Consider the following 24,109-nt stretch of genomic DNA (forward strand, 5'->3'; position numbering starts at 1 on the left):
TTTTAATTTCATGGCTGCAGTCACCATCTGCAGTGATTTTGGAGCCCAAGAATATAAAATCTGTCACTTGTTTCCACTTTTCACTCATCTGTTTGCCATGAAGTGATGGAACTGGATGCCATGATCTTAATTTTTTGAATGTTGGATTTTACACGAGTCTTTTCACTTTGGTCTTTCACCCTCATCAAGAGGCTCTTTAGTTCCTCTTCACTTTCTGCCATTAGAGTGGTATCATCTGTATATCTGAGGTTATTGGTATTTCTCCTGGCAGTCCTAATTCCAACTTGTGCTTCATCCAGTCTGCATTTCATATGATGTATTCTGCACATAAGTTAAATAAGCAGGGTGACAGTATACAGCCTTGACATACTCCTTTCTCAGCTTTGAACCAGTCCATTGTTCCATGTCCAGTTGTAACTGTTGCTTCTTGTCCTGCATACAGGTTTCTCAGGAGACAGGTAAGGTGGTCTGGTATTCCCATCTCTTTAAGAATTTTCCAGTTTGTTGTGATCCACATAGTCAAAGCTTTGCCATAGTCAAGAAAACAAAAGTAAGTGTTTTTTCTGGAATTACTTGCTTTTTCTGTGATCCAGTGAAAGTGAAGTCACTCAGTCATGTCTGACTCTTTGCGACCCCATGGACTGTAGCCCACCAGGCTTCTTCCATCCATGGAATATTCTAGGCAAGAGTACGGGAGTAGGTTGCCCTTTCCTTCTCCAGGGGATCTTCCCGACCCAGGAATTGAACCTGGGTCTCCCACATTGCAGGCAGACGCTTTACCGTCTGAGCCACCAGGGAACCAGGGAGCCAGTGAAAGTGAAGTCGCTCAGTCGTGTCCGACTCTTGGCGACCCCATAGACTGGGGCCTACCAGGCTCCTCTGTCCATGGGATTTTCCAGGCAATAGTACTGGAGTGGATTGCCATTTCCTTCTCCAGGGGATCTTCCCAACCCAGGGCTTGAACCCAGGTCTCCTGCACTGTAGACAGATGCTTTACCGTCTGAGCCACCAGGGAGCCAGTAGATGTTGGCAATTTGATCTCTGATTCCTTTGCCTTTTTAAAATCCAGCTTGTACATCTGGAAGTTCTTGGTTCATGTACTGTTGAAGCTTAGCTTGAAAGATTTTGAGCATTACCTTGCTAGCATGTGAAATGAGCTCAATTATACGGTAGTTTGAACGTTCTTTGGCATTGCCTTTCTTTGGGATTGAAATGAAAACTGACCTTTTCTAGTCCTGTAGCCACTGCTGATTTTTTACAAATTTTCTGACATATTGAGTGCAGCACTGTAACTGTATAATCTTTTAGGATTTGAAATAGCCCAGTTAGAATTCCATCACCTCCGTTAGCTTTGTTTGTAGTGATTCCTCTTAAGGCCCACTTGACTTCACACTCCAGGATGTCTGGTTCTAGATGAGTGATCACACTATCATGGCTACCTGGGTCGTTGAGACCTTTTTAGTATAGTTCTCTGTATTCTTGCCACTTCTTCTTAAACTCTTTTGCTTCTGTTAGGTGCATATGATTTCTGTCCTTTATTATGCCCATCTTTGCATGAAATGCTTCTTTAATATTTCCAGTTTTTTAAAAGAGAACTCTAGTCTTTCTTATTCTACTGTTTTCCTCTTTCTTTGCATTGTTCACTAAGAAGGATTTCTTATCTCTTCTTGCTATTCTCTGGAACTCTGCATTCAGTTCGGTATAGCTTTCCCTTTCTCCTCTGCCTTTCACTTCTCTTCTTTTCTCAGCTATCTGTAAGGTCTCTGCAGACAACCACTTTGCCTTCTTGTATTTCTTTTTTGGGGGAAGGTTTTGGTCACCACCTTCTGTATAGTGTTACAAACCTCCATGCATAATTCTTCAGTCACTCTGTCAGATCAAATCCTTGAATCTATTCATGCAGTTACTTTATTTTCACAAAGCTATAAGTTATCTGTTAAAAGATAACCTCTGTTAACCTCTGTTAATGCAAACCAAGAGAACTAAGGTAAGCACGTCTCCATCAAACTTAGCATACAAAAGTTGTGTTAAATTTATTTTTTAATTCTTGAGAATTTGATTACATGTAAAATTTATTGATTTGAATCCAGGTTTCTTTACAAAAGAGTTTTTTGTTGAATATACTTACTTTTTTCTGACCCTGTGTATAATAATTTACAAGAAATATTTTCAAACTGAAAGACTTAACCGTCCTTTTTAGAGTTTTACTTTGCTTGTAAAGAGTACAGAAAAGCTTGCAGCTTGAAATAAAATCATTATAACCTTATTTAAATACATTAGCACTTAAATGTCTATCTTGTAGAACTCCTGTGTCCTTGTAAAATATGTGATATTCATGAGTTCAGCTTGGGGAATTTATAGTGTTTTATGACACTGGATGAAGTAATTGTTCATTTGTATTATCTAAATGTAACTACCTAGATGTATCATTTTAAGAGATTTCCATTGAACTTTTCAGCCTTAACAATTTGCAGACCAGTTTCCTTTCCCCAGGTGAAAAGCACTGTAGGAAGCAAATTAATCCTCAGTAATAAAGTAGTCACTAGACAGTAATTTTTCATTAGGAAATTTGAAAGGATCAACACTTACCTTGTCTGTCTCTTTTGAATCTGACCTTATAAATACAATGAAACTTTGACAAAATGCATTGTTACTCTGTTAATCCAAAATAGTCCAGACTGATTAAGTGAGATAAGGTAGGACAGCTATCAAAAGGTCATTGTTTAATGCCAAATCTTGATTTAAAACAACGTAAAACAAGTGGTTTGAAGTCTAAAGTTGGAACTAACATTTAGTAACATTCCTACCTTAGAGACCATATAAAAATGTAAGTGTCGAAATTTTACGTATATGTAAACATGAGAGCATGTGTATAGATATCACACACATGCGCGCACTATGTAATTGAAAATATCATGCAAGTTACTTGACAAAAATTTGCCAAACCTCTTTATTTCTGAATAGTCTAACAGTAAGTCTGGTGTTTCTCGGAAAGATGTTCTTTAGGTAAGACATCCTAAGAGGGCACTGGTAGAATCACTGTGAATATTGACAGAATACAGGCTTCCCAGGTAGTGCTAGTGGTGAAGAAACAGTAAAGGAGACGTGGTTTCGATCCCTGGGTGGGAAAGATCCTCTGGAGAAGGGAATGGCAACCTACTCCAGTACTCTTGCTTGAAAAAGTCCATGGACAGAGGAGCCTGGCAGTCACAAAGAGTAGGACACAGCTGAAGCAACTTAGCATGCACACATCGGTTCTGAGACAGTGTTGCAGTAAAGAAACCTGTTTAATTGCTTTCTTAAAATTTCCTGTACTTACATGCCACTGGAACCCTGGTTTTTTTTCCTACCTAATTGTAATCTCGTTCAGTGTTTTGGGAAATACTAGGAAACCATGGCTTGTGACTGCAGGAAGTGTCCGGTGAAATCTTGTATTTGCCAATCTCTTCCCAAGGAACTCAAGTGTTATTACATAGTCTCTTTTAAACTCCATACAACAAAATCCCTCTTGGAAATTTTCATCCCTTATTTCAGTCCTTAGGAAGCACCTGGGCTACACAAGAGGGGAAGCCCTAGATCAGCTGACAAAAGTGACAGGTACAGAGCTAGACCTGTTACAGTAGCTAGGCCCCAGGCTTTGCTTTGTCATGTATCTTTCCTTTATCATCTCCACTTACTGTATATGTTTAAGAAAATGAAGGCCATAGTTCAGCTGCAAATGAAATGTGATTAGTACAGGGAAGAGAGCACATGTGCTAGGGGACACACATACGGTTATCAGAGGCTATTTGCAACTCTCAAGGATTGCTGTAGCTAAGAAACTTTTGATTGGAGGATGGCTACATGCATGTTTTTAATGTTAATGTTCCTGGGTTGCCGTATAGTGACAAATTTCAGTTTAAAGCGTGTATCCAGTGGAAAATAGCAAGATGGATTCCTCTGATATACTTGAAATAATACTGTAGTTAATAGCAATAACTTGTAGTTTCCAAGTATTGTATTTTATTATTTATCACATAGATGTTTCTTTGGCTGCTACTGTTTAATTAGTCTCTAGTGGGCTTCCTGATGTTTAAGAGAAATTAGCCTGGTAGGCCAATATACTTCACATTTTCATACTTACATGTCCCTGTTTTGGTAAGTATATATAAAGCATTTCCTTAAGTTATATATTAATAAATAGAAATACATGTAGTTTTAAAAAATTACTCTTTTGGTGCTTGCCAGGTCCGTGGATTTAAACTTTCTTCCATCAGTTGATCCTGAAACTGTTCTTCAGACAGGTAAGATGAGACAATGTATTCATTACTGATAATCATAATCCATTAAATCAGCCATATATTAATCAATAAGACAAACATGAATTGAGTACATACTATGTTGTAGAAACTCAAGAAATTTTTCAAACTACTCTTTGGTTTAAAAGTATATTAATATACTCTATAATATTAAAAATTACTAATAATGATCAATAATGATCAATTATCTTGAAATATTTGAATTTATTTATCTGTGACTTGAAGATAAAAACTTCTGTTTCATTGGGTTGCTATGAGGATTACTGAATATGGATTATGTTGCTAACATTGTATTTGTGTACATTTTCATATTTCATTCCCATAACAACTCCTAGAAAAAATAAGTATTATCTTCTCTATTTGTATTTGAGGAAGCCAGGGCTTATAGATATTAAAAATCTTGCTCAAGATGAAATGATTATTGAGTTCTGTCACCATAACACTAAAGACAAGGTATAAATCCAGAGCCACTTGTGCTGTACAGTCATCTGTGTAAAAACATGTAGCACCAGCAATGGCCTTGCGCACAGTGTGTGTTCGCTTGCACAGAGCTGCGTGATGGGTATATTCCAGCCCAGATAGTAGTTCCACACATTCTGGAATGCATTGGAATTTTTTCCAATGAAAATACCTTAATTTTATTTATAATATATTTTTCTAGTAATAGGGCATAATTCTAGTTCTCTAGCAGGTAATGTTTTAAGCACTTTAAGTGCGCTAACTCATTTATCCTTCACTACAGCCCAGTGAAGTAGGTGCTCTTGTCATCCCAGTGTTAAGGTGGGGAAACTGAGGCAATAAGATTAGTAACTTAGGCAGATTACAGAACTGACGGTGCTGAATTTGGTACTCGAGCCGAGGCAGTTTGGTCTCTAACTGTGCTCTTTGAAACCATTATATAGTGCTGCTTCTGTAATGGAATTGATATCCACAAGGAAAAGATTAAAGGTAGCAGTCATCAAAATAGAAAAAATATTATGTATTCTGAACTTAATGACTTTTATGGGTATGTATATGTAAAGAATGCATGTGTGTGTGTATATATGTGTATATATATATATATATATATAAAGACTTTGTGTAAGTCTTTAAAACAGATGTTTTTCCAATTATAAATTATGATGAAGAGTAAAGAAATAAATTCTGAATATCTTTATTGTATAGATTCAGTTTTCTTGAGTTTTTCAGTATGATTTGGGTCTTACTGCCTGAAAAAACAAAGAAATAATTGTAATCTGAGTAACTGCATGTTTAAACAGTAAAATAGACTGTCAGTAAAAATATTGCTTTAGATTAAAAATATCTAATATGATGTTTATATTTAAGATTTTTAAAGTTGCTAAAGCCATTGAATTAAGAAACTTGTTACATTTGTATTTTAGAATTATTTTTATATGTCACTGAATCCTTTTTGTTTGTTATTGGCTCATAAATCAAAGATAGAAAATATAAAATGGAGACATTTAAAACAATCTTGGATGTTTTTCAGAAATTGGAAATACCTCTAAATCATAAGAAAAAATGTTTATATTATTTAAAGCCATTTAAATTTAGGACACTTTAATAAAATTGAAGAGGAAATAATTTAAATGTCTGTATTTTTGACTCGTTAATAATAATTATAGTTGTATTATCCTAGAATGTACAGTTTGTTCACTTTTAAAATTGTTAATATTATACATAGAGCTTTAGATGTTGCACATTCTATAATTTTAATTTCTTTTGCATGAGTTATTTTTCTCTACGAGGTTGCTGTAATCAAAGAACACTGAATGCAATTTTTATACTAGTATAGCCCCCCGTGATTCACAACAGTTAATATGTTGTAGAGATTTATGTAGAGATTATTTGAGTATTATTTTGTACCAGTAGTGAAGACTTTATCCCTTTAATCATTCATTTGTTACACACCAACATTTCTCTAAGGTGCTATGATTTAAGGGTATGAATTAATACTGAAATCCTACAACATTAGCTTAGTATTGTTTAGTACCATCAGACAAACATGCTAATTGGTACCATCAGACAGGAAGTCCCAGATTGTAATTGTGCTCTGAAGGGAAAGAGTGTTGGATGGCACAGTATCCTGAGCAGTGAATCCAATAATAACAAGAATGTGATAGAAAGATAGTTAGATCTAGAAAATATATATGCCATATGTATGCTATATGCTTACTATGTAGTATGACATATATGGTATGTATGTATTTATGACACTGGTATCCCCGAGTTACAGCATGGTTTCATCCTGATAAACCCATAATAAGTTGAAAATATCATGTTGAAATGCATTTAATACACCTAAAGTACCAAGCCTCATAGCTTAGTCTAGCCTACCTTAAACATGTTCAGAATACTTACATTACCCTACAGTGGGGTGGCATCATCTAAAGCAAAGCCTGTTTTATAATACAGTGTTTAGTATCTCATATAATTTACTGAATAATGTACTGAAAGTGAGAAACAGAATAGCTGTGCGATTACAGGATGGTTGTCAGTGTATCAGGTGTTTACCCTCATGGTTGTGTAGCTGACTGCAAGCTGTGTCTCACTGCTGCTGCCCAGCATCACAGAAGTGTTATACTGCATGTTGCCAGCCCAGAAAAAGAAAAAATTCGATTTTGAAATATGGATTCAACTGAATGCAACATTGTAAAGTCAGAAAATTGTAAGTCAGACCATCACTAAGTCAAGGACTGTCTGTATGTGATACAGTTTATGATACAGAACATAGTGTATAGATAAACTAAACAGTGTGTATCCATATGTGTATGTATACATGCAGCTTTCCTGTTTATTTCTGTATAAACTGAAAAACTGCTTTTTAGTACTTAAGACCTGTTAGGTAGACATAGGCAGGTATGTTCTAAAACTAAGGGACTAAAATTGAGAAGATTGAGAAATAAGATTTGGATTTCTTTATGGCTGTTAATTGTAAGTATCTTTCATTTGTAAAGGGCATGAATTGTTATCCGAATTACAGCAGCGTCGATTTAATGGCTCAGATGGAGGGGTCTCATGGTCTCCTATGGATGATGAACTGCTTGCACAGCCACAGGTTATGAAATTATTAGATTCACTGCGAGAGCAATATACCCGCTACCAGGAAGTTTGTAGGCAACGAAGTAAGCGTACTCAGTTAGAAGAGATTCAGCAGAAGGTGATGCAGGTAGGTGTCTGTTTTGAATATATTAAATTCTTTTTAAAATCTAATTTTTTTTTTGTAATTCCTACTCTGTACCTGATTTTATACTAAGCCTTATTTACACTATATAGAGAGCTTTAGATATGTCAAACCAGACATTCAAACTATTTTTACAATTAGTTCAGTTTAATTCAGTTCAATCACTCAGTTGTGTCTAACTCTTTGCGACCCCATGGACTGCAGCCCTGCAGGCCTCCCTGTCCATCGCCAACTCCCGTTCACTCAAACTCATGTCCAACCAGCCATCTCATCTTCCGTCGTCCCCTTCTCCTCTTGCCTTCAGTCTTTCTTGGTTAGCATCAGGATCTATTCCAATGAGTCAGTTCTTTGCATCAGGAAGTATTGGAGTTTCAGCTTCAGCATCAGTCCTTCCAATGAACACCCAGGACTGATCTCCTTTAGGATGGACTGGTTGGATCTCCTTGCAGTCCAAGGGACTCTCAAGAGTCTTCTCCAACACCACAGTTCAAAAGCATCAATTCTTCGGCACTCACGTCCATACATGACTACTGGAAAAACCATAGCTTTGACTAGACGGACCTTTGTTGGCAAAGTAATGTCTCTGCTTTTTAATATGCTGTCTATATTGGTCATAGCTTTTCTTCCAAGCAGCAAGTGTCTTTTAATTTCATAGCTGCAGTCACCATCTGCAGTGATGTGGGAGTCCAAAACATAAAAAAATAAAGTCCAAAAAAAATAAAGTCTGTCACTGTTTCCACTGTTTCCCCATCTATTTCCCGTGAAGTGGTAGGAACAGATGGGATCTTAGTTTTCTGAATGTTGAATTTTAAGCCAACTTTTTCACTCTTCTCTTTCACTTTTATCAAGAGGCTCTTTAGTTCTTCACTTTCTGCCATAAGGGTTAGGTCATCTGCATATCTCAGGTTATTGATATTTCTCCCATCAATCTTGATTCCAGCTTGTGCTTCTTCCAGCCCAGCGTTTCTCATCATGTACTCTGCATATAAGTTAAATAAGCAGGGTGACAATATACAGCCTTGACGTACTCCTTTCCCTATTTGGAACTAGTCTGGTGTTCCATGTCCAGTTCTAACTGTTGCTTCTTGACCTGCATACAGATTTCTCAAGAGGCATTTCAGATGGTCTGCTTTTACCATCTCAAAAATTTTCCATAGTTTGTTGTGATCCACACAAGTCAAAGGTTTTGGCATAGTCAATAAAGCAGAAGTAGATGTTTTTCTAGAACTCTCTTGCTTTTTCGATGATCCAACAGATGTTGACAATTTGATCTCTGGTTCCTCTTCCTTTTCCAATTCCAGCTTGAACATCTGGAATTTCATGGTTCCATACTGTTGAAGCCTGGCTTGGAGAATTTCGAGCATTACTTTGCTAGCGTTTGTTCAGTTCAGTTCAGTCGCTCAGTGGTGTCTGACTCTTTGCAACCCCATGAATCGTAGCACACCAGGCCTCCCTGTTCATCACCATCTCCCGGAATTCACTCAGACTCACGTCCATCGAGTCCGTGATGCCATCCAGCCATCTCATCCTCGGTCGTCCCCTTCTCCTCCTGCCCCCAATCCCTCCCACCATCAGAGTTTTTTCCAATGAGTCAACTCTTCACATGAGGTGGCCAAAGTACTGGAGTTTCAGCTTCAGCATCATTCCTTCCAAAGAAATCCCAGGGCTGATCTCCTTCAGAATGGATTGGTTGGATCTCCTTGCAGTCCAAGGGACTCTCAAGAGTCTTCTCCAACACCACAGTTCAAAAGCATCAATTCTTCAGCACTCAGCCTTCTTCACAGTCCAACTCTCACATCCATACATGACCACAGGAAAAACCATAGCCTTGACTAGAAGGACCTTAGTCGGCAAAGTAATGTCTCTGCTTTTGAATATGCTGTCTAAGTTGGTCATAACTTTTCTTCCAAGGAGTAAGTGTCCTTTAATTTCATGGCTGCAGTCACCATCTGCAGTGATTTTGGAGCCCAAAAAAATAAAGTCTGACACTGTTTCCACTGTTTTCCCATCTATTTCCCCATGACTGCAATTGTGCAGTAGTTTGAGCATTCTTTGGCATTGCCTTTTTTTGGGATTGGAATGAACACTGACCTTTTCCAGTCCTGTGGCCACTGCTGAGTTTTCCAGATTTGCTGGCATATTGAGTGCAGCCCTTTCACCACATCATCTTTTAGGATTTGAAACAGCTCAACTGGAACTCCATCACCTCCACTAGCTTTGTTCATAGTGATGCTTCCTAAGGCCTAATTGACTTCGCATTCCAGGATGTCTGACTCTGGCTTGCTGATCACACCATTGTGATTATCTGGGTCATGAAGATCTTTTTTGTGTATTTTCTTTGGTGTATCGTGCCACTTCCTCTTAATATCTTCTGCTTCTGTTAGGTCCATACCATTTCTGTCCTTTAATGAGCCCATCTTTGCATGAAATGTTCCCTTGGTGTCTCTAATTTTCTTGAAGAGATCTCTAGACTTTCCCATTCTATTGTTTTCCTCTATTTCTTTGGGTTGATTGCTGAGGAAGGCTTTCTTTTTTCCTTGTTATTCTTTGGAACTCTGCATTCAAATGGGTATATCTTTCCTTTTCTCCTTTGCCTTTCATGTCACTTCTGTTCACAGCTATTAGTAAGGCCTCCTCAGACAACCATTTTCCCTTTTGGCATTTCTTTTCCTTGGGGATGGTCTTGATCCCTGCCTCCTGTACAATGTCATGAACCTCTGTCCATAGTTCTTCAGGCACTTTGTCTATCACATCTAATCCCTTGAATCTATCTGTCACTTCCACTGTATAATTGTAAGGGGTTTGGTTTAGACTACTGAATGGTCTAGTGGTTTTCCCTAGTTTCTTCAATTTAAGTCTGAATTTGGCAATAAGAAATTCATGATCTGTCAGCTCCGGTCTTGTTTTTGCTGACTGTATAGAGCTTCTCCATCTTTGGCTGCAAAGCATTAAATCAGTCTGATTTCAGTATTGACCATCTGGTCAATTAGTATTGACATTTAAATTATTTCTACAGTGATGATGTTGAGCACTCAGCTTACTGTATCAGAATGAGCTTCAAAAATAACTAGTTATTGGGAACCTCTGTTGTGGTCTTTGTAGTCTTGTAATAAATAACATTTTATTGTTCACCATGAATTTTATTTTAAATTTCCAATAACATTGTTTTTTTTGTTGTTAATTTGGACGTTATGAAGAGATTTTCTATCCTACTGAAATGATGACGTGTGATATGTTAACTATAATATTATTTCGTTACTGTATGGTACTGATAGAAAATATGAAATATATTTAATACTTAGTTTATTTCTTTTTCAAATTGATTTTTGTAAGTAGGCTAAAAACACTAAAAATCAGTACTTAGGAAGATATTTCTGTATTTAGGCTACATTTTGGATTTTCATCTGCTGAATTATTAAGAAGTGAATCTTAAATTTCTCACTTTGCAAATCCAGATTAGAAGTGTCCCAGTGTTTTTAATATAGATTCATTCATTAGATAAGTATTTGTTAAGTATTTACTATATAAAACGCCTTGTGGTTTTTCTGAAGGACATGAATTTGGGTTTTGCTATACTAAGCTTAAGAGCGGAGAGAGTGTGTTGGGTGTCCCGAGGGAGTGACTGCAGTGCTGTGGGCGTTCATAGGGTGGATCATCCCTCTGGTAGCAGGAGATCTGGCAAGACTTAGTGGGAAAGGCAGTGCGTGAGCTTATCCCAAGAATGGGTAACCTCTACTTCAGGTTTCAATGGAGAATTAGCATCCTGTGGAGGAGAAAGGATCACGTTAGTAAATAATAACAGCATTAAATCCCAGGATCTGCTGAAGAAAAAGGCAGCTGTAGGTCCCAGGAAGTGTTCGGCCCGTAATCATGAAGCATGGTCCGTGAGCTTGAGCTGAACCCCTCTTCCTCCATGTATTTGCTGTGTGATCCTGGTCACATTTTTACGACCTGAACCTGTTTCACTTCCTTCTTTCTTTTTCCTCTTCCTCTCTTTCTTTCTCTTCCTTCTCTCTTTCACATATAAAACAGGGATAACAGGACCTCTTTTGAAAGGTTTGTTGAAAGAACCCAGCACTCAGCAAATGGTAGCCATTCCCAGTGAATTAGATTCTAGTCTAGAATTCTCGTTCACCTGTTGGAAAACTTGTTCTGTGAAGGGCCAAATAGTAAGTGTTCAGGCTGTTTGGTTCATATAGTTTTCTTGCAGCTATGGCTGTTTAACTGCTGTTATAATGCATATTCATTATGTAAACAGGTGTGTTTGGCTGTGCTCCAGTAAAACTTTATTTATAAGAACAAGTGGGGACTTGCTTGACAGTCCAGTGGTTAAGACTCTATGCTTCTAGTGCCCAGGGCACCGGTTTGATCCCTGGTCGGAGATCTAAGATCCTGCATGTCATGGGTGCGGCCAAAATAAAAAATAAATAAAAAGTAAAAGTAGATTATTAAAAAGTAAAAAGAAGTGGCAGGCTAGAATTGTCCTGCAGGCAGCAGTTTGCTGACCCCTGACTAGAGCATTAGGGAATCACGGGGAAGAAGGCTTGAAAGGAAGGACGGAATTGGATCATGGACGATCTTGAATTCCAGGCAAAATGATTTAGGCTTTATCTCATGATAACTACATACAAACTGAAGATTTCTAAGCAAGTGTTAATTATATATAACTTTTTCTATGTGACATATTCATAAATTAAAGATAGCTTTTATTAAACTCAGGTAAACTTTAGCTAAGTAGCTGAGAGTAGCTTTGAAACCCATAAAGATGGAATAGTGGTATAAAGTGCCCTGGTCACCTGGGTCTGCCTTCTACCACATCCAGGTGGTGTGATCTTGGGAAGGACATGTACTTCTCAGCGCCCTAGCTTCCTCCTCAGTAAACTAAGGAAAACAGCAACAGTAATAATAATACCTGCTTAATAGGGCTGTTAACAGGGATTAAGAAGATTTAATTTAATAAATGTTCAGTGCTTGGCACATAATGAGTTTTTATTAATAATAGCATTTTCTCACCTATTAAAAGAAAATGAGTGTCTATTATACAGTAGTGTGACATTGTGCCCAGTGGAATGTAATGGTGAGTAAAAACAAACAAGGTCCCCTTTTTGGAACATGGTTACATAATTACAGCAATAGTTGTAAAATTGCAACCATGCCAAGTCCCAAGGACAGTGAAGGGAGGAAGGTTGAGAAAGAAGACAGTATCAGAGATGAAGCATTTCTGACTTGCAAGACTTAATGGATGGTGGTGTTCTCTAGTTAAGGAACATTGGACAGGGCTTGGGTTTATGTGCAGAGGGAAAAGGGGTGGAAAATCATGAGTTTGATCTTAGACATGAAGAATACTGAGCGCTGAAGAATTGATGCTTTTGAACTGTGGTGTTGGAGAAGACTCTTGAGAGTCCCTTGGACTGCAAGAAGATCCAGTCAGTCCATCCTAAAGGAGATAGGCCCTGGGTGTTCTTTGGAAGGAATGATGCTAAAGCTGAAACTCCAGTACTTTGGCCACCTCATGTGAAGAGTTGACTCATTGGAAAAGACTCTGATGCTGGGAGGGATTGGGGGCAGGAGGAGAAGGGGACGACAGAGGATGAGATGGCTGGATAACATCACCGACTTGATGGACTTGAGTTTGGGTGAACTCCGGGAGTTAGTGATGGACAGGGAGGCCTGGTGTGCAGCAATTCATGGGGTCGCAAAGAGTCAGACACGTGACTGAGAAACTGAACTGAACTGAACTGAACTGAGACATTTCAGGAGACTTTGAGACATCTAAGAAAAGATATATAAAGGTAGTCCCAGACAGGTCCAGAAATGAGAAATCTGGGCTTGTGTGTCATCTGTGTATGAATTTTAATTAAAACATTCATGGGGTGAGAGTTGCCCAGGAAAGGAGCTGAGAGTAGATGAGAGGAGGGCTTTTTAACTGAGCTTTGAGAAACTCCAGCATTTAATGACAAGATAGAGGAGCATTTTCCTGAAGAGAAGGCAGTGAAGGATTGGTCAGAGATGAAGAAGAAAAGTATAAAGAGCTGTGTATCGTGAAAGCCCAAAGAAGAAAACATGTCAGGGAAGGAGCTGGGAACCCTCTCAAATGCTGCTGAAAGGTGGGATAAGAGGAAGACTTAACGCATCCACTAAGAATCCCTAAGATCCAGGTTGCTGCTGATGGCAGGGCCGGCAGTGGCAGGGCCAGGAGCACATCGGAGTGAACTCAGGGATGCGAGTGGAATGTGGTGGAGTGTAGAGAACTCGTTGAGAACGTTCTCTCTGCAGGAAAGATGGGAAATAGAGCAGTGACTAGAAGTAGGAGTGTGTTAATTTGCTAGGTGTGCTGCACTGAAATACTGCAGACTAGCGGACTTGAGAAATTTGTTTTCTCTTGGCTCTAGAGGCTAAAAGCCCAAGCAAGATCAGGGAGTTGGCAGGGCTGATTCTGCCTGAGGACCATGAGGGGATGATCTGTGCCAGGCCTCTCTCCTTGGCCTTCTCCCTGTTTCCTCTCATCATCTTCCCTCTATACCTGTCTCTGTTTGAACTTTGTCTCCTTTTAAGAACACCAGTCAGATTAAGGCCCACTTTAATAATCTCATTTTAATTTACCTGCCTCTTAAAAAACCCTGCCTTCAAATGAATATTCGTTACATCCTGAAGTACTGGGGCTTAGGACGTTAACGTATTGGTGGTGGGGGGGGGCTTGAGGGCACAGTTCAGCCCCCAACTGGAATCAAGTGTGGTTGGTTTGTTTGTCTGTTTTTGTGATATGGAAAACTAAGAGGCTTAGTTTGGAGGAGGAAAGTTTCTGTTTGGAGGGAGGGGTTGAATGTGCAAGAGAAAAAGAATAATTAATACTATCAAGTTTGTGACAAGGTGGAAGTGAATGGACTCCAAAGCAGAACTGAAGGGATTAGCTTTAGAATGGAAGAGAGAGAACTCCATTTTAACAGGAGGGAAGTGGGTGGGATGAATTCAGAGTTGCCTCTGTATATGTCAGGCATTAAGAAGATGACTGAGTTCCTGAGTGATGAGGTGTGTTTTGTAAGGTAAGAGACGAATGTGATCTGCTTTGTGGTAGAGATTTGGAGACAGGGCAGGGTTGGAAAGGACAGTGGTTAAAGATGATTAGAGGTTAAATGGAGTGGAAATGATTCAGAATTTTTTTTTGGAGATTGTAAGAATGAAATTACCATGGTTGTATAGATGTGTTTTTAGGTAATGTTGGCCTTAACTTTATTGTGGAAACTTTCTGGCCTGTTCCTGTGAATACATGGCTGGCTGTTAACATTCAGGCACCAGAGAATGTGGGTGATGGGATTCTTCCAGCATTTATGCTTTGCTCTGTGGGATCAGGAGCAAAGGTGTTAGTGCATTTTTGAAATGATGGACCAGCTCAAATGGATAAAGAGTAAAGAAACTAGAGAAAAGAGATGAGGATTCTTAAAATGATGGTGATGATGGCAATGAGATTGTTGTTAAAAACAACCTCATTTCAATTCCATTTTCTTTATGAGCATTACAGGTAAATTAGAAAATTAATATCCATCATGTGATGTTTTCTACACTTTGTTTTTCACAGGTCACATTTTAGAGAAAGATCTGTTTTTCTTGCCAAAATGATTACTTAAGTTTAGCTATTTAGTAACATATGTCAGCACACACAGAATAAACTATCATCTTTAACCTTGCAAATTTGGGGGAGATGAAATTTCTTGTTTATGTAAAAATAATCATAGAGTTGACTACCTCTGCTGATGTAGAATTAATGAAAGTTGACGTTTTCCTGATTTCTTTTTTTAGTGACTTATCACTGAAAACAGAACATAATGAAAAGAAACCAGCAGCTCTAAGAGATGAACTATATGATAAGTAGTATCCATTGCAGTTATCCGTCACTTATTCTCCACAGTTGAGATTGGTAGCGTTAGACTTCATATGGAATGCCGAAGTACTCTGTGTTGCTGCCACTGCATTTTAGAATGAGATTTCACATGCTTCTGGATAGGAGGTGATACCACATCACTGAAATAAGCTATTGTTATTCTGACTATTGATTACGGCAGCAATTTTGACTAGCATTGCAAATATTTCTAGAATCATCTGTGTGATTTTCTTCCTTTGTAGAAAGGAACCATAGATGCAAATCAGATACACTCTCAGGTGCATAAGTATGCAGCTGGAGGCTGTGATCCCAGTTCTCCGCATTCTTTCTTCTGGCCTAATGCTTCACACCATTTCTGTCCTTTATCTAGCCCATCTTTGCATGAAATGTTCCCTTGTACAAAACAGATCTTCATGACCCCGATAATCATGATTTTGTGATCGCTAATCTAGAGCCAGACATCTTGGAAAGTGAAGTCAAGCGGGCCTTAGAAAGCATCACTACGAACAAAGCTAGTGGAGGTGATGGAATTCCAGTTGAGCTGTTTCAAATCTTGAAAGATGATGCTGTGAAAGTGCTGCACTCAATATGCCAGCAAATTTGGGAAACTCAGCAGTGGCTACAGGACTGGAAAAGGTCAGTGTTCATTCCAATCCCAAAGAAAGGCAATGCCAAAGAATGCTCAAACTACCGCACAATTGCACTCATCTCACATGCTAGTAAAGTAATGCTCAAAATTCTCCAAGCCAGGCTTCAGCAATACATGAACCGTGAACTTCCAGATGTTCAAGCTGGTTTTAGAAAAGGCAGAGGAACCAGAGATCAAATTGCCAACATCCGCTGGATCATGGAAAAAGCAAGAGAGTTCCAGAAAAACATCTATTTCTGCTTTATTGACTATGCCAAAGCCTTTGACTGTGTGGATCACAAGAAACTATGGAAAATTCTGAAAGAGATGGGAATACCAGACCACCTGACCTGCTTCTTGAGAAATCTGTATGCAGGTTAGGAAGCAACAGTTAGAACTGGACCTGGAACAACAGACTGGTTCCAAATAGGAAAAGGAGTACATCAAGGCTGTATATTGTCACCCTGCTTATTTAACTTCTATGCAGAGTACATCATGAGAAACGCTGGACTGGAAGAAACACAAGCTGGAATCAAGATTGCCGGGAGAACTATCAATAACCTCAGATATGCAGATGACACCACCCTTATGGCAGAAAGTGAAGAGGAACTAAGAAGCCTCTTGATGAAAGTGAAAGAGGAGAGTGACAAAGTTGGCTTAAAGTTCAACATTCAGAAAACGAAGATCATGGCATCCGGTCGCATCACTTCATGGCAAATAGATGGGGAAACAGTGTCAGACTTTATTTTTTAGGGCTCCAAAATCACTGCAGATGGTGATTGCAGCCATGAAATTAAAAGACTCTTACTCCTTGGAAGGAAAGTTATGACCAACCTAGATAGTATATTCAAAAGCAGAGACATTACTTTGCCGACTAAGGTCCGTCTAGTCAAGGCTATGGTTTTTCCTATGGTCATGTATGGATGTGAGAGTTGGACTGTGAAGAAGGCTGAGCACCGAAGAATTGATGCTTTTGAACTGTGGTGTTGGAGAAGACTCTTGAGAGTCCCTTGGACTGCAAGGAGATCCAACCAGTCCATTCTGAAGGAGATCAGCCCTGGGATTTCTTTGGAAGGAATGATGCTAAAGCTGAAACTCCAGTACTTTGGCCACCTCATGCCAAGAGTTGACTCATTGGAAAAGACTCTGATGGTGGGAGGGATTGGGGGCAGGAAGAGAAGGGGACGACCGAGGATGAGATGGCTGGATGGCATCACTGACTCGATGGACGTGAGTCTGAGTGAACTTCGGGAGATGGTGATGAACAGGGAGGCCTGGCGTGCTACGATTCATGGGGTCGCAAAGAGTCGGACACGACTGAGCAACTGAACTGAACTGCACATTTGCTTGATGTGCTCTTCTGCCTGGTTTGACCTCACATACGTCTAGAAATTCTCTCATGTAGTTTTTGGAAGTCAGCCTGGTTGGGAATAAATGTTAAATAGTCACATGCATTTTTGGCCTCTTCAGACACCTATCATGGTGGATTTTAAGAGCACATCTCCAAGGTTATACTTTGCATATAAACGTAATCATTTGAGAGGTCACATTGATAAGGATTGTACATGAAACTGTGTTTGCTTTAATATTCATATCAACTGAGCAGTAGGTCCTGATTGAAATTATGTTTTATAAACCCATTTTGGGAAACCACCATCATTAATTCATTTAAATACACTTGTGTACTGGGACATCAACCTCCGTTTGCATCATTTTTATTAGAAATAGTGAAACATTTATGGTGTGCTTGTTACTGATGGTGCATTCTAAGGGAAATTACTTTCAGCATACATTAAAACTATATGTACATGTGACTGTGTAACTGAGTTTGTGTGTGTGTGCATGCCAGAGAGATGTCTTTGCTCTACTTAAAGTTTATTTTTAAATTTATGGCCCTTTGAAAGTCTCTGCTGATGAGTTGTTTTTCCCCAGTTATCATGATTTATTTTAACCTGCTTATTTTGTTTCTAGAGTTTACATGTTTTCTAGAGTTTTAAAGTTTAAATGTTTAAATAATATTGTCTTAGGCTTTTAAAAATAATGTACATTTTAACATTAGTTAAAATTTTTGAGTTATTTTTATTCCATCCTTATTTTTAGAATTTAGATATTTTCAGTGAAATAATTGATCACTTGTTTAAAATACATAAATGCTATTATATAGCTTTTATATTCATAATACATCGTAATAAATGAGAAGCAGATGAGTCCCCTCAAGCAAATGGAAACTTATTTCAAAGTGCTTACATGCACTTACTTAAAACTTACTTAAATCCTCTTACTTCAAACTTACTCTTTTTTTTTAGGTTTATTTATTTAGGGGGAGGGTGTTATGGAGAGTCTTCATTGCTGCAGTCTGTCTTCCTCTAGTTGCAGGGAGCTTGCTGTGTGCGAGCTGCTCATTGCAGTGGCTTCTCTTGTTGCAGGCAAGGTCAGGGTGCAGATGCTTCAGCAGTCGCAGCATGTGAGCTCACAGGCTCTAGAGTGTGGAGTTAGTAGTTGTGGCGCTCAGGCTTAGTTGCTTTGTGGCATGTGAAGTCTTCCCGGACCAGAGATCGGACTGGTGTCCCTTGCATTGCAAGGCAGATTTTTAACCACTGAACCACCAAGGAAGCCCAAAACTTTCTCTCCTTCTTTCCAGTTTTTGAAAGCATAGAATAAATGATAACCCTGTATGCGAGACAGCAAAAGAGACACAGATATAAAGCACAGACTTTTGGACTCTGTGGGAGAGGGAGAGGGTTGGGTGATTTGGGAGAATGGCATTGAAACATGTATACTATCATGTAAGAAACGAATCACTAGTCTAGTCTAGGTTCGATACAGGATACAGGATGCTTGGGGCTGGTGCACTGGGATGACCCAGAGAGATGATATGGGAAGGGTGGTGGGAGGGGGGTTCAGGGTTGGGAACTCATGTGCACCTGTGGTGGATTCATGTCAGTGTATGGCAAAACCAATACAGTATTATAAAGTAAAAAAAAAAAAAAAAAAAAAACGAAAAAATAAAATAAAGAAGACCTAAATAAATGGAAAATAAAATAAAATAAAAGCATAGAATAAAACAGTTCAGGGATTTGCTTAAGAAATACATGGATTTTATTGTAAAAATGTAGATGTGAGACAATGTTTATGAAGAGTGATAAACAGAAGGAACTTTTTCCTTCAGAACAAGTGAGAAAAGCAGAGAGACTAACACTATTCATACCATCCTCTGTGCTCAAGTATCTTATGTATAACGACTGTAATCGGGACAACAGTCCTGTACAGTAGGTAACGTTGACACATCTTAAATGTGATGGACCAGAGTCTTTTACCTCTTAGGGGCAGAGCCAGACTTCAGATTTCAGAGTCATGTTCAGTGCTTTCTCCAGGCCAAACTGCTTATCTGTCTTTCATGAAAGAGTGATACTTTGCATAGGCTGGTGGACACAAACAGTAACCTAGTCCCCTACCCCTTCAAAACCAGCTCATACAAAAGATTGAAGCAGAGGAAGTGGAGATGTTGAGGAACATTGTATTCTAAAGAGCATCTGCTGCCAGGGGTTTGCAGATGAATTTAGGACTCTGAAAGCATGAATTTAACAAAGAAAATCATGGCAGTGAGTTATTCCAGTGAGTCAAAAATAATACTTAAACTTCTTTTGTTTTTGAGTTTTTGCTCTCTAGTACTAAAACCTTGTAGAAAAGGTGGAAGCTATGAATATATTAATATTTAAGATACTAGGACAAAAAAGGGGATAGGCACCAAAAGATAAATCCTGAAAGAATGGCATTCACAATTTATTTATTCTAGTATTTAAAAACACACCTGAAGAGGTTTCTGTTTTGAACTTGGTGGAAGTATTTTAAAAGCAGTAGTCAGCTATGTAGAGTTCAAAACCAGAAACAGAAAGCCTGGCTGGGAGGTTACCACAAGGATATCGGTAAGGCCTGAAGCAGGCTTAGATGCAGTTTTATTTTGAAAGTCAAAACAACAGGATTCTAAGGGTATCAGATACGCAGGATGTAAGAGAAAAAAAAGGAGCAAAAAAATGACTCTGAGGGATTTTGGCTTGAGAATATTGCTCCAAATTATAACTTTAAAATGTGTAATTTATAATGCTTTTAAAATATTCTTATTATGTAGGAAGTTTCAAAATTAAAAAGAAATAACAAGAGTAATCACAAGAATGTTGTTTTTATTTGAATTTGTTTGCCATCCAGAAATTAACAGTGCAAGTTCAGACAAATCAGAAGCATCCAGGCCCTTGGAAATGAAAAAAAACTCATTTAAAAAAATAGATCAAAAGAAAAATAAACCGTTCAGTAGAAAATGTAAGACCAAAATCATCAGCATGAGATGAATCTTTAAAGATGAAAAAGAGGTCAGGAAGAGAAGGGGCTCAAAGATTTCAGGCAGCAGGACAGCCCATATTAAAGCAAGACTAGTGACAGAGCATCAGAGAAGGCGATGGCACCCCGCTCCAGTACTCTTGCCTGGAAAATCCCATGGACGGAGGAGCCTGGTGGGCTGCAGTCCACGGGATCGCAAAGAGTCGGACACGACTGAGTGACTTCACTTTCACTTTTCACTTTCATGCATTGGAGAAGGAAATGGCAACCCATTCCAGTGTTCTTGCCTGGAGAATCCCTGGGACGGTGGAGTCTGTGGGTTTGCACAGAGTCGGACACGACTGAAGCGACTTAGCAGCAGCAGCAGCAGTGAGAGAGCATGGCACCCTAGAGCACTGAATGTACAGGGTGGGCTCGGTTAAAGGAGGCAATGGTGACGCATAGGCAAGGGCCCACTCTCCATGGCATTGTATGACATCGTAAAACATGCCAGCTAGCCACCTTGCATCCCGAATGCTACTCAGAACCACACTGGAAGAGAGATTTCAACAAAGAAGAGTATTCAGCAAGACTAGTGACAGAGCATCAGAGAAGGCGATGGCACCCCGCTCCAGTACATCTCTAACCCAGTTTTGTAATAAACATAAATGATTTCAAATTAAATGTAATCATTGCTACATTATTTCGCTTGACTATTTACCCATCTCATCTCTTCCATTAAAGTTGAAGTAGACTGAGGGCAAGAACCCCATTGCAAGAGTTTTTTCGAAATGGCAAAAAATATTTTGGTTGTTAGATACTATTTCTCCCAGAGCTCCTGTGTAGATGTTTCTCAATAAATTGCACTAAGAATCTCAGAAAATAAAAATTATAAGGAAATTAAAGCAATAGTATATATATGTTGTGAAGGTTTATTTTCAATTAAAACTTTCATGACTTGAATGTTTCATACAGAAGTGTTTTAGAGAATAATTTTATAATATATATTAGCCATTAACATTATAAGATCATTGGACCCAGGATGTCATTGAAAACATTTTCTAAGAAAACAATAGAGGATTGGAGAAAAATTCTGTTGTATAACTGCTGTATAATATTCATGTTTAAATTACTTAGACGCTCAACAGAGAACTGGAGCTGTGAAAACAGGTGTAATAGTTATTTGATGTAGGACATTACCTGCTTAGCTTTTACTGTTTGTTGGTTGATTGGATGGTTTGGTTGGACAAATGAGAGAGCAAGAGGGTGAGGCAGGCAAGGAGGTTGGCCTCCTTAAGAAAGAGGTTTAGAGACACTGAAAATTATAACAACTATAGCCACATGAAAGTGAAAAACCCAAGAGAGAAATTACTTGTATTCTATGAGAATCAACTACAGCACTTAAATCTGGAGTAACACATGAAAATGAAATGCATGTGAAAAATTAATGAAAGGAAATACACATGATTATTCGTCAGGTTGAGGTTGTCATTATTGTTCAGTCACTCAGTTGTGTCTGACTCTTTGCAATCCCATGGACTGCAGTACGCCAGGCTTCCCTGTCCTTCACTATATCCTGGAGTTTTCTTAAACTCATGTCCATTGAGTCGGTGATGCCATCCAACCATCTCATCCTCTTCTCCTGCCTTCAGTCTTTCCCAGTGTCAGGGGCTTTTCCAATGAATCAGCTCTTCACATTAGGTGGTCAGAGTATTGGAGCTTCAGCATCAGTCCTTTCAATGAATATTCAGGACTGATTTCCTTTAGGATTGACTGGTTTGATGTCCATGCTGTCCAGGGGACTCTCAAGAGTCTTCTCTAGGACCACAGTTCAAAAGCATCACTTCTTCGGCACTCAGCCTTCTTTATGGTCCAAGTCTCACATATGCATCTAACTACTGGAAAAAGCATGGACTACTACTGCATGGACCTATTGGACAAAGTGATGTCTCTGCCTTTTAATACCCTGTCTAGATTTGCCACAGCTTTTCTTGCAAGGAGCAAGTGCCTTTTAATTTCATGGCTTCAGTCACCATCCTCAGTGATTTTGGAGTCCCAAGAAAATAAAATCTGTCACTGTTTTCCATTTTTCTCTCCTTCCCATGAAGTGATGATCTTTGTTTGGTGAATGTTGAGTTGTAAGCCAGCTTTTTCACTCTCCTCTTTCACCTTCATCAAGGGTCGCTTTAGTTCCTCTTCATGTTCTGCCACGAGGGTGGTGTCATCTGCATATCTGAGGTTACTGGTTTTGATTTCAACTTGAGCTTCATCTAGCTTGGCATTTCACATGATGTACTCTGCATATAAGTTAAATAAGTAGGGTGACAATATACAGCCTTGACGTTACTCCTTTCCCAATTTTGAACCAGTCCGTTGTTCCATGTCTGCTCTGACTGTTGCTTCTTGACCTGCATACAGGTTTCTCAGGAGGCAGGTATGATGCGGTGCTTTTATATAATTATTAAAACTACATAAATTCTTAGATTTTAAAATAAATACATATTAACCTGGTAGTAGCTATGGAATGCACTATAGGTCTGTGCTAAGATAAGCCTGTCTCACTGAGTCTCTAGTATTACTTTGCTGTGTGTGTGTGTATGTGCGTGCGTGTATGCATGCTTGCTTAGCTCTTAAGCATGTTTGACTCTTTGCAGAAATATCCTTATTCATTTCTGGGGAGCTATGCTAAGTTAAGATTTAGGACATAACCATATATCTGTTGTTGAATTTCTGTTTTGAATTTAGCTTACTAAATAATAATTTAGCTTGGTAGAGCTGGGTACTATTTTTTTCTGTTAGAATTACTTCACTGTGTCTATGTAGTTTTAGAGTATATATGTTTGTGGGTAGAGTAAGCAAAACCCAGTTTTCTTCTGCATGCAGATTTGATCTTCTTCTGCATGAGATTTTGATCTTAACTGTCTACCTCTATTCTCTTGAAAACTTGATGAAAATTACAATGTCAGCTGTGTTATTATGTCAGCAACATTGCTTGTAATAAAAATTATTCTGGATCTGGATTGGAAGATCTGTTAATAGCTTGATGGAAGGCATAGCTTTGCACATCTTTGATCTCAGTGACTTTTACAATGGGCATGACACTTGTGTGGTGTGAGGTTTTAATAGAGTGTCTCCCATATCTATCCCATATGGAGCTCATCTCCTGAGCTGATGGACTGTTTCAAGGACTTAGCAAAAGAGAAACACCCAACGCTGCTCTTTTGGCAAACTGTAGTCCTCTCCCTACATCTTTCTGAGTAGACTTGGTGCCCGTGGGACTTTAGATGGTCTTTCAGACCCCTAGAGTGTATTGCAGTAGTATAATTCTACTGTTTTTAATTTTCAAAGTGAGAAAAATATTTTACTTTTTATCAGTTAATTCATTCTGTTTTTTCAGTACTTTGGAAAGAACTCTAGATGATGAGTCAAGAAGACATGTGACTCTTAGTTACTAAATAATGAGTTCTATTACCTTGAACAAGTCACTTAATCTTTCTGAAAGTCACTTTTCTTATTAGATAAAAAATTTCACAAATGTCATTATTGATGGCCCTTCCTATTTTAAGTCCTGTAGTTCTCTGATTTTCTTATCATCATAAGTTAGTTTTTAATCCTATCTTATGGGAGCATCCCAGATTTTTTTAACCTGGCAGATAATCAGGTAGCTGAGAGCCTAAGATGCTCTAGTGTACATTTTATCAAATTTAAGTTTGGGAAGGTTGTCCCATTATAGCTGTATAGTTCCGAAAGAAACGTTTACTATATACAATAAAATACAATGTTCAATAAAACAATTTAAAGAATTT

General features: G+C 38.6%; 1 protein-coding gene across 1 annotated transcript in view; it reads left to right on the top strand.

The window, feature by feature from the left end:
* The window catches only part of SESTD1 (SEC14 and spectrin domain containing 1), an 88,064-nt gene that overhangs the window by 40,593 nt on the left and 23,362 nt on the right, over nt 1-24,109 (top strand). The window contains exons 7-8 of the mRNA XM_068967938.1: nt 4,228-4,283; nt 7,256-7,467. Of these exons, the coding sequence (XP_068824039.1) occupies nt 4,228-4,283; nt 7,256-7,467 (268 nt within the window). The remainder of the gene's footprint in view (nt 1-4,227; nt 4,284-7,255; nt 7,468-24,109) is intronic.

This window comes from Capricornis sumatraensis, chromosome 3 (genome assembly GCF_032405125.1).
Source record: "Capricornis sumatraensis isolate serow.1 chromosome 3, serow.2, whole genome shotgun sequence".
Classification (NCBI taxonomy): Eukaryota; Metazoa; Chordata; class Mammalia; order Artiodactyla; family Bovidae; genus Capricornis; species Capricornis sumatraensis.